This window comes from Odocoileus virginianus, chromosome 1 (genome assembly GCF_023699985.2).
Source record: "Odocoileus virginianus isolate 20LAN1187 ecotype Illinois chromosome 1, Ovbor_1.2, whole genome shotgun sequence".
NCBI classification, from domain to species: Eukaryota; Metazoa; Chordata; class Mammalia; order Artiodactyla; family Cervidae; genus Odocoileus; species Odocoileus virginianus.
Window position 1 is genome coordinate 96,078,153 of NC_069674.1, and position 16,448 is coordinate 96,094,600.

A 16,448-nucleotide genomic window follows, 5' to 3' on the forward strand; every position below is an offset into this window, starting at 1 on the left:
CATCCAATGCAGCATTTCTCATGATGTACTCTGCATATAAGTTAAACAGCAAGGTGACAATATACAGCCTTGATGTACTCCTTTCCCAATTTGGAACCAGTCCATTGTTCCATGTCAGGTTCTAACTGTTGCTTCTTGGCCTGCATACAGATTTCTCAGGAGGCAGGTCAGGTGGTCTGGTATTCCCATCTCTTGAAGAATTTTCTACGGTTTGTTGTGATCCACATAGTCAAAGGCTTTAGCATAGTCAATGAAGCAGAAGTAGACGTTTTTCTGGAATTCTCTTGCTTTTTCAATGATCCAATGGATGTTGGCAATTTGACCTCTGGTTTCTCTGCCTTTTCTGAATCCAGCTTGAACACCTGGAAGTTCTCAGTTCACGTACTGTTGAAGCCTAGTGTGGAGAATTTTGATCATTACTTTGCTAGTGTGTGAGATGAGTGCAATTGTGCAGTAGTTTGAACATTCTTTGGCATTGTTTTTCTCTGGGATTGGAATGAAAACTGACATTTTCTAGTCCTGTGGCCACTGCTGAGTTTTCCAAACTTGGTGGCATATTGAGTGCAGCACTTTCTCAGCATCATCTTTTAGGATTTGAAATAGATCAGCTGGAATTCCATCACATCCACTAGCTTTGTTCCTAGTGATGCTTCCTAAGGCCCACTTGACTTCACATTCCAGGATGTCTGGCTTAGGTGAGTGATCACACCATTGTGGTTATCTGGGTTTAAGATCTTTTTTGTATAGTTCTTCTGTATATTCTTGCCACCTCTTCTTAATATCTTCTGCTTCTATTAGGTCCATATCATTTCTGTCCTTCACTGTGCCCATCTTTGCATAAAATGTTCCCTTGGTATCTCTGATTTTCTTGGAGAGATCTCTAGTCTTTCCCATTCTACTGTTTTCCTCTATTGATCATTTAGGAAGACTTTCTTATCTCTCCTTGCTATTCTTTGGAACTCTGTATTCAGATGGATACATCTCTCCTTTTCTCCTTTGCCTTTTGCTTCTCTTTTTTTCTAAGCTATCTCTAAGGCCTCCTGAGACAAACATTTTGCCTTTTTGCATTTCTTCTTCTTGGGGATGGTTTTGATCATCACCTCCTGTATAATGTTACGAACCACTATCCATAGTTCTTCAGGCATAGTTCCTCAAGTATGGGTCATCCTTCTTTATTTCTTTGCATATCTCTAAATTTTTTGTTGAATGTTGGATATTTTAGATAATATATTGGAACAACTAGATTCTAATTTTGTCTGAGAGCAGCTGATAGACTAAAAGTCTGTTTCCCCCACAATATGTGACCACTGACATCTCTCCTCCATTTCCCCTGCCCCTTCATTTTTCTTTCCAAGACTGGCTTTTTCATACCTTTTTAACATGGTCGACAGTGTCACCTTACTGTTTAACAAAACACTACTCAGACATTTTACTCAAACATCTCAATCCAGTAAAGCTTCCACTCTCAGGATGTATGTATATTTGAATGAGGTTTGTGTGTGGAATGAGGAGTGCATTCAAACCTTGGGCCTTTTACAAGTTGGCCTCAGATTTTATTAGCACTGGGCCTGTTTGGTCTCATTTCCGCTTATTCTTAGGCTGCACTAACCAGTTCAGTGGGTGACTTGGGCCCATTTGATATTCTGCTACACTATTCTACAGCCTCCAGTCAACCTGGGATATGGGGTGAACTTATCAAGACTCCAAGACTGTCTTACTTCCTAGAACTCTCTATAAAATCCTGCTACTCCGTGAGTCTGGGCTTGCCACAAGCTGCCCCACAATCTCAGACTAGCAGAACCATGCTGCTGCTAAGTCGCTTCAGTCGTGTCCGACTCTGTGCGACCCCATAGATGGCAGCCCACCAGGCTCCGCCGTCCCTGGGATTGTCCAGGCAAGAACCCTGGAGTGGGCTGCCATTTCCTTCTCCAGTGCGTGAAAGTGAAAGTGACGTCGTTCAGTCCTGTCTGACTCTCTGTGACCCCGTGGACTGCAGCTCACCAGGCTCCTTGCCCATGGGGTTTTCCAGGCGAGAGCACTGGAGTGGGTGCCACTGCCTCTCCAGCAGAACCACAGGCCCTCCCAACTTCTTTGCAACCAAGAATGTTATTTTACTCTGTAGCACTCCCTTATCAAGATCTCTCTCCAACAGGGGCAGCAAAGCTTCTGGTTTTCAGGGCCTGCCCCGTCCTGGCTGAAACGGCACACTGGCAGAGCTGGAGCTGGGGAACAGAGGGAGCAGTGCAGCAGGCAGGCAGAGTGCCACACGCCTCCGCTGCTCTTACCCGGAGGGGCCAGCACTTCCCACGAGTACGGCGTCGCAATGCGACTGATTTCCAGGGGGCTGAATCTGCTTTGATTATTTTGTTCAGCTTTGTCATTGTTTTGTGAGGAGAGTAATTAAATCTCTCACTCCATCATGTCAGCCATTCCTTTTTTATAGGGTATATCATGTACTGCTGTAGTCCAAAGTTCAACTATACCAAATCCTGGCTGTAATTTTAAGATTATATTCACCTGTGAGATAAAAGAGCAAATTTACTTTTTATTCAGTATCACTTAATAGTCTATGCATAGATATAGGTATTCGATGCCTATCTTAAACTAGATATATTGGAGTCAGCTTCCTTTTTTGTTGCTATTGGGAAAAATTATTTTGTGCATGTGTGTTTGTATGCAGCATGTACGTAGCATGGATAGGAGTTGAGGATTTCTCTACATCAGTAATGTAATGAAGCAACTAGAAATGTAACACAATCATAGGCAACAGACTATACTAATAGACTACTGTATCTATTCAGCCCAGATACCACAGTACATGAGAAATACTGATACCCATAGTATATGAAAATGATACTAAGAGGTATGGAAACTATCACATGAAATATACTTGAGAGAAATGTCAATGTTTATCCTGGAGGAAAATGACATACTGCAAGCCTTTCAAATATTTAAATTAGACTTTTTCAATATTGATACAGAGGGCAGAGTCAAAACTTAGGGGTGTAATTTTAAGTTCAATATACAAAATAAACTAGTTAACAACTTAAGCTGAAACAACTGAACTGGTTTGGTTCCCTTGCAAAGTGATGAGTTTTTCTCACTGAGAATGACTATAATAGACTAAATGAACATTTTCTAAGGAGTGCTTTGTTCTTTTTTATTTTTGATTGGAGGATAATTGCTTTACAATGTTGTGTTGGTTTCTAGAGTACAACAATGTGAATCAACTGTTAAGTATTTACATAGGAGATGGACTATATGATCTTTCAACTTTAAGTTTCTCTAACTTTATCCTACCTTTGTAAAAACTGTGATCTATAGTTCTAGTTGCTGTAATTCAAAAACAAGAAAGCTGAAGTGGGGAAAAAAATAACTAAAATGAACATGATAAAATTACATAATACCAGACTTCATTCTGGAAAGGCAAAAAAAGCTCAGTGAGTACATAAGAAATATTCACAAAAATATGAAGGGCACAAATCATGTAAACTCAGAATTATTCACCAAAAAGTGGAAAGCAACCCTTAAAACTCTGAAAGAGTCAAGTTTATCACAAATACAGGAAGTATCATTATATTCAGGAAATAGTTAAGATAATTTGCTAGGACCAGAGCATGTTACAGACTGGAAACAGAAGTAACTTACCTCTTTCAGTTGATCAGCACTCCCCCATGATGCAGAACGCTGATGTGATCTCTTTTCTGCACCTTCTTCTGCCCAACAACTAGGTGTCTTTAAAAAAAAAAAATAAAAAATGAGGAATTTTGTTTCTACTCCTTAATCTCACAGCAATTCAAACATATTAGCACATACCAATTACAGGGTTATACTAAATACTAAAATACCTTAAAAGCTAGGACTTCCATGACCCTGTGAAATGTTTATTATTCTGACTTAGACACAGTCAGTCTAAGATGTCTCTGAGTAATGTTACTCAAAACATCTGGCTTTTTACATCAACATTAATAAAGTCATCAGATTCAAAGAGAACTGTGAAATATGCATATTGGTTTTTTTTAAAGAAAAGGCAAGCTAATTATGAAATGGTATTTTTATTATATAAAATAAAAGTAAAATTAACAGAATGTGCTTAGAAGCAGTGGGCTTACAGAGTACCTCTATGTCAAATATCTATTGACAGGTAGTACCGATTTTTTGAAAAACATAAAGCATGTTTATATAAAAATACATTATTATAAAAATAGGAAAAGATTAGGCTAAATGGACTAATCTCGGTTGTTTTTGCTATTTTTTAATTGAATAACTGTTTTACAGAATTTTGTTTTTTCCGCCACACATCAACATGAATCAGCCATGGGTACCCATATGTCCCTCCAGCCTTCCAGGTTGTCGTCACGCAGCCCCCCTGTGAGTTCCCTGAGTCACACAGCCCCTTCCCACTGGCAGTCTACTTTACACATGGAAATGCAAGTTCCCCTGTTACTCTCTCCACACATCTCACCTCTTCCCTCCTCCCCAGCCCCTGTGTCCTTATGTCTGTTCTCTGTGTCTGCTTCTCCACTGCTGCCCTGTAAATAAATTCACTGGTACCAGCTCTCTAGATCCCATATATATATGCATTAGTATATGCTATTTCTCTTTCTTTTTCTTACTTCACTCTGTATAAAAGGCTCTACCTCACTAGAGACTCAAATGTGCTCCTTTTTATGGCTGAGTAATATTCCATTGTGTACATGTACCACAACTTCTTTATCCATTCATCTGTTGATGGACACCTAGGTTGCTTCCACGTTTCAGCTATTGTAAATAGTGCTGCAATGAACACTGGGGTATATGTGTCTTTTTCAGTTTTGGTTTCCTCAGGGTATATGCCTAGGAGTGGGATTACTGGGTCATATGGTGGTTTTCTTCCTAGTTTTTAGAGGAATCTCCTATTTTTTAAGTCTCCCATAGTGGCTGTATTAATTTACATTCCCACCAACAGTGCAAGAGGGTTCCCTTTTCTCCACACCCTCTCCAGCATGTATTGTTTGTAGACTTTTTGATGATGGCCATTCTGACTGGTGTGAGGTGGTATCTCATCACTCTAATAATGAGTGATGTTGAGCATCTTCTCATGTGTTTGTTAGCCATCTGTATGTCTTCTTTGGAAAAATGTCTGTTTAGGTCTTTCCCCCACTTTTTGATTGGGTTGTTTTTTTTTCTGGTATTGAGTTGTATGACCTGCTTGTATACTTTGGAAATTAATCCTTTGTAAATTGACTATAATTTAAAGCAGTGCATCTTATAAAACAAAAAGAAACTGAGCTACATGTCAGCAAACAGAATTGCTTTTACCTAAAACATCATTTTGAGTGATTTAATCTGTAATATACACTTCATCCAAACATACCATAAAACATTAATTGTCAAACAGGAAGATCATTTATTGGTTGCATTAAAAATGAAAAAATAGTTAAACTATCATCTTTAATATATGAGAAGATTTTTAGTGTAATGCAACTTAGGGAACATTAAAATCAGTATTTTAAGATAGACAAAGGGTGGTGATCATCACATGTAAATATAAATATATATGGCTTTAAAATTATTTTTTATTATATACCAAAAATTCATCATTTATATTGATGCTACATCTGTGACTCTACATAATGCACAACTCCTTATGAGGAATCCATCAGTTCTATACAATTCAAAATGCTTGTGGACAACTTTTTAAATAATTATCAGCTCTTAAAAGTAATGATACTCCAAAATAAAACCAGTAACAACTGAATGCTAGTTGAATAAAAATACATATAAATTGCTTTAAGAGTTCAAATATTAAAGTGAAACTATTTAGTCATATTATTGAGTAAAATATTTTATTCAGTTGGCATGTGCAAAGAGGTAGTAATATATTAAATAAGCTGCTTGCAAATTAACTATTTAGTTATTAAAATTTCCTAATCTCAGTGTTAGATAAGAAAAACTACTCTGAAATTAATCCCCAAGTAGTTATATCTTTAACATTTTATTCTAAAATTATTCAATTATGATAGTTTTAGTCAAACTTTTCTTTTGAGAATCTATATGCCTTAATATCTTTGCCTTTCTACCAAGCATAGGCATTACTCTCACCCAAAATCAAATGACTATTTGGATTATCTCATTTTGGATCAATGATTAAGGATGTGTTTAAAACTCAAAAGTATATTTGCAGAAAATGAGTCAAATTTCTGACATGTTCCACAATTATTTAACAATAACATTTATAACACTATTTTCATTTTGTAAGCTCTACTTTTTTCAAAGGATATTTATATAAATTGTATCTCCAACTTAGAGATAAATTAATAACCACAAAAATTCTGCAAATGCCTCGATTCTGGCAAGCACACCAATGGCAAATGAAACTAAATCTGAGGTCTCTCATCTGAGGGTATCTTCTTTCTTCCTATTGTCATTCTTTTCTTAAAACTGAATGTGAAACCCTATTGATCATCTGGAATGTAGTACTGAAATACATAAAAACTAACTGTAAAAGAATATTTATGATCCTGAAATCTATCTAGCAAATTACATAGTTTTTTTTTTTTTAAAGTACAAAACCACTGGGAGAATTCTTTCAATCATGTGGCTACAAAATGACATGAATATAAATTATTTAAGTATATTCATCAGTTTCAACTTTTCCAAAAAAGAATTATTTCATTTTAATTGCATATACAAATATATTTTAAAGACTGCACTGTCCAAAATAGAAGCTACTAGCCACATGTAATAATTTGAATTAACAAAAATAAAACAAAAAATTCAGTTCCTTGGCCTCACTAGCACATTTTACATGCTTAATAACCACATGTGGCTACTGACTGCCCTACAGAACAGCACAGATATAGCACATTTCCACCACTGTAGAAAGTTCTGTTGAGAGCAGTGTTTTAAAAATCATTGATTTTTAACAAGTTATTCAAATCAAACCAAAACCAAAGATGGCTACTTGGTCTTCAAATCTATTTAAAATTATGCCTCTGAGTTAACACAGGATGAGTTAATTTGTATCCAATTTGTTAAATCTGAGTACATGAGAAGTATTTTACCATTTGAATTAGGAAAACAACAACACAAAGTTGCAAAAGTTATTTGCTTTCATGCCAGCAAGAGATTCCTTTCCAACTGGCCTGTTATTCCGTCCATGAATCTAGAGTAGAATTTTATGAATTGTCCTACTTATGTCCTGGATTTTAGTAAAAAACGTATGACAGAAGAATCTCGTGGTCAAACAAATTTGGGGAATATTATATACTATATCTGTCTATTCAGTGTAACAATGCAATTAGCATTTCAAAACTCAAATATACAAACACACATACACAAATAACTTTTTAAAAAACCTGCTTTACTCTCTCTTAATGGGCTTCCCTGGTAGCTCAGCTGGTAAAGAACCCGCCTGCAATGCAGGAGACCCCGGTTTGATCCCTGGGTAGGGAAGATCCGCTGGAGAAGGGACAGGCTGCCCACTCCAGTTGGGCTTCCCTGGTGGCCCAACTGGCAGAGATTCTGCCTGCAAGGCAGGAGGCCTGGGTTCAATCCCTGGGTTGGGAAGACCCCTTGGAGAAGGGAATGGCTACCCACTCCAGTATTCTGGCCTGGAGAATTCCAAGGACTGTATATCCATGGGGTCACAAAGAGTCGACTTTCACTTTCACTTAACTCTCTCTTACTTATATGATCCTAGAACACTTATTTTACACATACTAACATTTCCAGGCAACCTGAAAAGAAATAGAAATATGATCCTCAGTGAGTGGTATTATATCTAACAGCTTGCTTTTCAGCCTGTATACTTAAGAGGATTCTTCCTTTCTAGCTGCCTCCACTTAAACTACTAGGGAAGAGAATATGAACCTTTCATACACTTGAGCAAGACTGTTGACAAAAAGGAGGTTGGCAAAAAAAAAAAAAAAAAGAAATCCCCTCTACATCAAAAGGATACCTATAGGTGGAAGAGGCCATTTTAAAATTTTACCTCTCAGAATCACACAAATTCCAACCCATGAAGCTTTAAGGACCCCCTTAGCTTGGCCTGCTATCTTGGTTTCCTGTGTGATGAATCCTGCCTCTCCAAGTGAAAAAAAAAAATAATCCTACTGCACAGGACTACACATTTGTATTTAAGACTATTTTTAAAGACCAGTTTTAGGCTAACAGACAGACTGAGAGATATTACAGAGATTTTCTATATGCCCTTCACCTCCACAAATGCATAGCCATCCCTACAGAGTGGGACATTTGTTACAACTGATGAACCCACACTGACACATCATTATTCCCCAGAGTCCACAGTTCATGTTTAGAGTTCACTCTTGGTGATGTGCGTTCTATGGGTTTGGAAAAATGTATGACGACACATATCCATCATTATAGTACCTACCATACATAGAGTTATTTTCACTGCCCTAAAAATCCTCTGTGCTATTAATTCCTCCCCATCTCCAAACCCCTAACAACCACTGATGTTTTTTACTCTTTCCACTGTTTGCCTTTTCCAAAATGTCAGGTAGCTAGAATCATATAGTAGGTTACCTTTTCAGAGTTGCTTCTTTCACTTAGTAATACACAGTAAAGGTTCCTCCATGTTTTTTCTTTTTAAAAAAAATATTTATTTGGCGGCATCAGGTCTTAGTTACAACACATAGGATCTTCAATCTTTGTTGCAGCATGTGGGGTATTTAATTGCGGCATGCAAACTCTTAGTTGTGGCATGTGGGATCTAGTTCATTCATTCATTCACCTACTGAAGGATATTTTGGTTGCCTCCAAGTTTGGCAATTATGAATAAAGCTGCTGTAAATATCTATATGCAGGTTTTTGTAAGTTTTCAACTTCTTTGGGTAAATACCAAGGAACATGAATGCTGGTCTGTAAGCTAAGGGTATACTTAGTATTGTAAGATATTGCCAAACGGTCTTCCAAAGTGGATGTACCACTTCCTATTTCCACCAGCAGCATATGACAGTTCCTGTTGGTCTGCATTCTGCCCAGCCTCTGGTGTTGTCAGTGTACTGGATTTTGACCATTCTAATAGATGTGTAGAGTACTTCATTCTAACTGGCACTTTCCTAATGACCTATAATGTGGAACACCTCTTCATATGCTTGTTCGCAGTGTGTACATCTTCCCTAGCGAGCTGTCTGTTAAGGTCTTTGGCCCATTTTTTAATCAGCTAGTCTGTTTTCTTCTTGTTGAGTTTTAAGAGGTGTTTGCACATTTTGGATAAGGGTCTTTTATTAGATATGAACAATGGGTGCTTTTGCTATTCATATCTGTATTCACAGACTATCAAAGGTGAATATGCTTTCCTGGTTTATCAACTTCAAAATAAGTCAAATTAACTCCTAGCAAAATACTCTTTTTCAATATGCAAGAGCCTAGAGTCAGTTTCAAAAATCCCACCAAAAAAAGAAAAAGCTAATCACTTCAGAAAACTCTCTTAAAATAATTGAGTCCTATGTAAAACTTTAAAATATGTATTTTTATGTGGTTTAAATTTGGTTTTAAAAATTTACTATAGTTTATAGTGTATTACAGAAACAAGATTCAGTTCAGTTGCTCAGTCGTGTCCTACTCTTTGCGACCCCATGCATCGATTACTGACTGCTAATTATTTTTACTTTTCTTAAATAGATGATACTTAACATTGTGGTACTCATAAACCTGAAAAGAAATGGAATTACTTGAAAAATCAATGATAATTAAATTGACAATTAAGATTACAATCTGATTTTAAGGTACAGAAAAGTTTTTAAAAAAGAAAATGACAAACCCCTCATTATTCATAAATATTTCTTTGAGAGATTTGGTTTTCTTTTGACTAATAAATTTTTTTAACTTTTTAAAAACTTTGAAAAGATCATTTTGAAAAGACTATACTGATGAAGCATTAAAAAATAGAGCACAAAAAGACTGTGACTATATTATGCGCTTCGCTTTCCCAGTAACTGTATATGTTTATATAGTTTTATTACCAAATATAAACATAAATAGCCTCTTCACTAGTTAAGAAGTATACAAAAGGAAGAGTCTGGCTAAAAACAAGAGCTTTAGGAATTCAGTGAAAGCAGTTACTCAAGTTTTTTCATCATGTTCCAGCTACATACTAAGTTATATGCTCATTCTGTTAGATTACAAAAATGTATAAAATCCCTGTCTATTTAGGCCTTAAAAGTGTTCCACACACAACTGAATAAAAGCCTGTGTAGTAATGGTTTGTGATTTTCTAGATTATTAGCCAGGGAACTTATTCAGAAGAGTTAAGAAGTTATATTTCTGTTTCCAGATCTTAAGGTGATGGAGGTGTTGGTGGTACATCTCTGGATTGTAATTTTTAAAAACAGGAAACACCACAGAAATCAACTATTACATCTATGTTATACATGATAAAAGTATTTGTCTGATCGGTAAGAAATGTTAATTTGAATAAAAGCAATCATAAATGTGCCCCAAATCTTAAGAATATTCACAGTACATGTACTTCTAAAACTAATCTGAGATGCACACCAAGAGAAGCAGTGGAAATAAATGTCTATCAACAGAGGAAAGAAAAATTGTGGAACAGTCTTATAATACAAGAAAACACACTACACAGACTGTAATCCCACTTTAGTAACCAAATACACACAAAGAGAAAAAGACTTCAAAGAGATATTTCAAAATATAAATATGTAAGAATTCTAGATAATTATAATTCTTTTTTTCAGCTGAGAAAAATCAAGGTTTAAAAAAGAGACTTAAAATAATACTTAATGACATAAAAAAAGTTATGCTTTATTAAATAGGTTATAAAACACTACCTGCAATATCATCTGAACTCTTTTTTTGAACTCTATTGTTTAAATGGTCTGTGATTTAAATTTTTTTTATTTTCTAAGTGTAAATAATCAAAATATAAGAGGGTATACATCAAAATGTTAGAAAAAGCTATCTGGATATTAGAATTATAAGTAGCTTATTTTGAGATTTCGGGTATTTTCCAAATCTTCTGCAGTGACTACTGTTTCAAAATTAGAAGTAGGATTTAAAAAAAATAAAAGAGCTGTGTTATAGAATTTGTAGCTGTGGATGTATATTCTGAGAAAAGTCAAACACAGAATTTATAGAAATTCTAACTTTAGATGCAAACCTCAGATCTATCTTGGAAGACACATTACGTATTAAGTAAAGATGTTAGTATACATCACCATAAAATATTTTTCACTACACAGGGGTCCCTCTGACTAATAGGTTGGGGTTCCCTCACAACTGCAAGTGCCAGTATGCAGTTTTATCACTGGCTGTGGGAATGGAGTTGGAGACTTTAGAGAAGCCAAAAAATTTAAGGGTTTAGAGTAAATGAAAACTGAAGATAACTGAAATGTCCAACACCCAGAAATATAAGTGGAAAGTTATTGATGAGAATATTGATAGGAAATTATAATTCAGTTTGGATATGTCTTTTCATGTTATACTTTAATTATATGGAGGAAAAAATATCTATAAAAATGTTTTCCTGAAAAACATAGAGCTTCCATATGCTCCAGCAATTCCTAGAGAAATGAAAACTTATGTAAACACAAAATCTTGTACGCAAATGTTCGAAGTAGTTCACCAACTCAAGAATGTACAAATAAATTGTAGCACGTCCATTCCATGAATATTATTTGGCAATACAAAGGAATAAAGTACTGATACTGTGCTACTGCATGGATGAAACTTAAATAATACTACACTAAATGAAAAACGCCAGAAACCAAAGGCTACAAATCGTATGAGGCTATTGACTGAAGCAACAGAGCATGCATGCACGCACTGATACCAACTGTGCAGAACATGCATATACAGAGAGGGAGAAAGGAGGCTGCTGCTGCTATGTGTGGCTAAGGGAGAGAAGACGGCAAAACAGTGACTGACTTCAATGGGCACGGTGGTTTTTTCCACTGGATGGAAATGTTCTGAAACTGATTATGGCAATGTCTGCACAACTCTGAATATATTAAGAACCATGAATTGTACACTCTAAACAGATGAACTATACAGTATAGAAATTATATTCAATAAAACAGCTATTAAAAATAATTATGTAAAAGAGAAAATTATAAATCAATCTCATTTTTCAATTTTAAAAAAGCCCTGTATTGTTAAACCTGGAAGTCCCAAGCATTGTTTGTATTTTCTCAAAAACAGTTATTATTTTCTATCATACTCTTCTTGTCAAGTTTCAAATCACACTGACGCACTTAGTAATGTCACAGAAAAGGGTAGGAGGAATACATTAGTATTCTATCCAGTCAGGCTTCTCAAATCATTGTAAGAACATTTCTCAAATCATTGCAAGAACATTTAACAAAGGAAATAATGTAACATAAAGTAAACTATATATCAGAAATGCTAATCTCTGACTTCTTATAGAAACAGTTACTAAATAGACTCTTGACAAACAACCAGTTTCTGCTTTAACCAAAAGGAGACAGTCATATGAGGAATTAAAATTATAAAGAATATTTTAATTTATTATTTGTTATTTATACTTAATAATACCCATTCTGACAAGCTTTATTACTATTACTGTGGATAAATTTAAAGCCAAACTAATTTTCAGTTTTTAGAGAGCATTATTAAAACATTCATTCTTTAGTGTTGTAATTTTTTCAGTTGCAATTTGCTTTGGTTGCTGAGTTTCAAAAAACTGATTACACCTGTAAATAACAAGAGCAATTTTACGTTTTTAAAAGTATTTCCAAACACTTAAAAAAAATATATTTGGCAAACGTACTTGATTATAAGTGCCTCAGTATTATCCAAGAGATAAATAACTTTTATTGCTTTTTAGTAGCTTTTAATGTTTTTTAACCTCTTATACTTGACAGAAAATCAGCAACATAGGTGACTGACAAGATATATCAGAAATATTAATACTGACTAGATACCTGCCAAAAATATTTCCATACTATTCTGAAATCATAAAAAGTAATAGTGCTCAACTGATGACGACATGAATATCATCAATGGAATACACATCAGTAATGAGGAAGGAAGTAGGAGTTTCTGTAGCAGTAAAAGTCTACTCTCCCATACTTGGACCTATAAACCTGAAATACCGTTTCTTACTTGTAAGGCTGCATGGTGGGAAACAATAGTTAACTTCTGACTGAATCCTGACCTACCAGGAACTGCTTACTGAGTTTGTGAGTCCAAGCATGCCCTGGAGTTAGTTGCATCATTTCTATGCTATTTCTGATCAATCCAGGCTTAATGTTCATAACTGCATAATCAATTATTGACACTAGTAATACTGTCCACTCAATTCAGTATTATTATATTTAAAGAATAAAATACTATAGATTCCAGTACAAAGGCAGGTAACAATTATCAACATCTGCTATGTCCTACTTACTGTGCTTCACCATTGGGTACTAGGGTTACCCCCAAAAGCTTTAAGAATTTCAACAGCATAAAAACTTATTTTCACTTGGTTTACACTAATGTTTCCTGCCAATATGATGTATTTTATGCCAATCATTTATTCAAAAATTTATACCAAGTTATTAACATCTTGAAAGGCATACTGCTTTCCCATACTACACCCTTAACTATGACCCAGTTCTTAAATTCTTCTCTTAATGTCTCTAATAAATGTCTTTCTAATATCATAGGATTTTTGATAGAAAATTGATGGATTTTAGAATATAAAAAGTTGAGAATGTATCAGACAAAAAATGACAAGAAGACAGTCTAAGGAGGTTGTTTCAAATAAATACGACTTTACCTAGAGCTAGTTTAGGGATAAAGGCAAGGGAAGAGGTAAGGGAAACAGGCTGCTTCTCTCACCTGTTAAACCTTTCTGGTAACGGGAAGAAACTGGCACACAGGCAGCAGGACTGTGGGGAGGCTCTGTGCTGTCTACCTGCTACTTTTGGCTTAAATGGACACATTAACTATTAAAAATTAATACGGAGAACTTTGAGTTTCTGTTAATTTTAGCGGTACTGTTTGAAATTGATGAGTAAAATAGTAAGTATTGTTCAGTAAAATGGTAAATATGTTTTAGCTATGTATTTACATTTTTCATCAGTATATCTGAGTGTATTCCTTTGGCAACCAAAAATATCACTCCCTCAACTAGGAACAGGACTCCCATCATGTGGACAGTTCAACTCTAGGATGAGAAAAATCCTCTCTTAATTACCTAGTGGCTGAAAGAAAAAGTAATGGAGATTCTGAACAAGATAGAACCTTCATAAATTTACTCAAGTGCCAGTTGGGGACCAGCTTTATAAAAGTAACAATTTAGGTCCCTGGAATGCAACCTAAGAGGCCAAGATCTTTAGACTTGCTTCCATTTCAAGAAAAGCTTCCCCTGTCCAAAACTGTTCCAATAACTACCACTTCATAAACAAACTTCAACAGCAAGCTCTTCAACAAGGGCACAGGAAACCCAAAGAGCTGTACAAAGTTTGACTTTTGGTCAGGAAATGAGCTTCTGATCAGAGTGGTAAAACTGAAAGTTCTCTTTTGTATCTTTTTACTATTTGAGGTGTATCACCTACTTCTCTGATTAAAGTCTTCTCCACCCAAACTCCTTTCATGAAGGGAAGAAAATGATAAGAGTGTTTTAAATGTGTATTTTCAATAGCAAAGAATTAATATATTTTAGTTGAGTTGCTGACTTTATCGAACGTTGGCTCAAGTCAACAGTAAGTACCTACTCCAGATCTGTTTCTTAAAAATAAGTATAAAAAGGATTTTTAGTGAAAGATGCTGGCATAGAGGTAAAACCATGAAACTCCATACACTTAAAACTTAATGAAATGAAGAAAAATAAATTAAAAGTTTATCTTATGTACTTTTTGGGCATGTTTAAATGTTTCACACTGTAAAATCTGAAAATTAATTAAAAACAATAAAATATCAAAGAAAAACATCAATCTGGAGAAAAGAAAGAAGTCTGCAGAATTTCATTTAAAAATCTAACCATTCCATTTCTTATCCTTCAAAGAATACAAGAGATAAATGGGAAGTTCTGAAATCTTCCTCTGATACCAACTTTGCAGAGAAGGTGAATAAGGGGGATAGACCAGCATTCAAAGAGGAAGGACTCAAAGAGAAGGAAAAGCTACTCTCACCTCAACTGGCCATCAGAAATTTAAAAACCATCAGGTTTAAAAAAAAAAAAAGTCAGGCTTACTGTGTCATTTTTCCCTAACAAAGAGATATATGGCAGATGACTCAAAATATATATATAAATGGCTCAGCGCTAGTTATTTCCAGCAATAAGCAAGATTTATCAGAACAGAAAGATAAATGACAAAAACACTGAAATAAGAACCATGGAAAACAGGTGGGAAAAAAGGAGGAAGAAATTGCTATTGGAAGTTCCCCTTTCCAGTTGTGAAATAAGAGTGCCACGGCCAATATCCAAACATCCACCTATTTTTTAGCCCTCTGCTAGTAAATGTAAGTAATGTGAAATGCAGGCTGGATGAATCACAAGCTGGAATCAAGATTGCTAGGAGAAATATCAACAACCTCAGATATGCAGATGATACCACTCTAATGGCAGAAAACAAAGAGGAACTAAAGAGCGTTTTGATGAGGGTGAAAGAGGAGAGTGAAAGCTGGCTTAAAACTCAACATTCAAAAAACAAAAATCATGGTATCTGGTTCCATCACTTGATGGTAAATAGATGGTGAAAAAGTAGAAACAGTGACAGATTTTATTTTCTTGGGCTCCAAAATCAATGCAGACATTGACTGCAGCCACAAAATTACAAGACGCTTGCTTCTTGGAAGAAAAGCTATGACAAACCTAGACAGCATATTAAAAAGGAGAGACATCAATCACTTTGCTGACAAGGGTGCATATAGTCAAAGCTGTGGTCTTTCCAGTAGTCATGTATGGATGTGAGAGTTGGACCATAAAGAAGGCTGAGCACCAAAGACTTGATGCTTTCAAATTGTGGTGTTGGAGAAGAAGACTCTTGAGAGTCCCCTGGACTGCAAGAAGATTAAACCAGTCAATCTTAAAAAATATCAACCCCAAATACTCATGGGAAGGACTAAAGCTAAAGCTCCAATACTTTGGCCACCTGACACCAAGAGCTCACTGGAAAAGATCCTGATGCTGGGAAGGACTGAGGGCAAGAGGAGCAGAGGATAAGATGGTTGGATGGTATCACTGTCTCAATGGACATGAGCCTGAGCGAACCCCGGGAGATAGTGAAGGACAGGGAAGCCTGGTGTCCTGCAGTTCATGGGGTTGCAGAGTTGGATATGACTTAGCGACTGAACAACAATAACTTATTGACACTTAATATACTTAGCATTATACTTAGCATTTTAAATTCATTAACCCAAATTAACCCTTACAACAATCCTTTGAGTTATAATACTCCATTAATAAATGAGGAAACAGGCAAAGTGGTGATCTGCCCAAAATTACAAAGCTAAAATGCTAGAGCCAAGAT

General features: G+C 35.5%; 1 protein-coding gene across 2 annotated transcripts in view; it reads right to left on the bottom strand.

Moving 5' to 3' along the window:
• Window positions 1–16,448, bottom strand: part of GLCCI1 (glucocorticoid induced 1) — a 115,834-nt gene that overhangs the window by 51,941 nt on the left and 47,445 nt on the right. For both annotated transcript variants that reach the window (XM_070471109.1, XM_020888198.2), the window contains exon 3: window positions 3,649–3,735. In XM_070471109.1, the coding sequence (XP_070327210.1) occupies window positions 3,649–3,735 (87 nt within the window). The remainder of the gene's footprint in view (window positions 1–3,648; window positions 3,736–16,448) is intronic.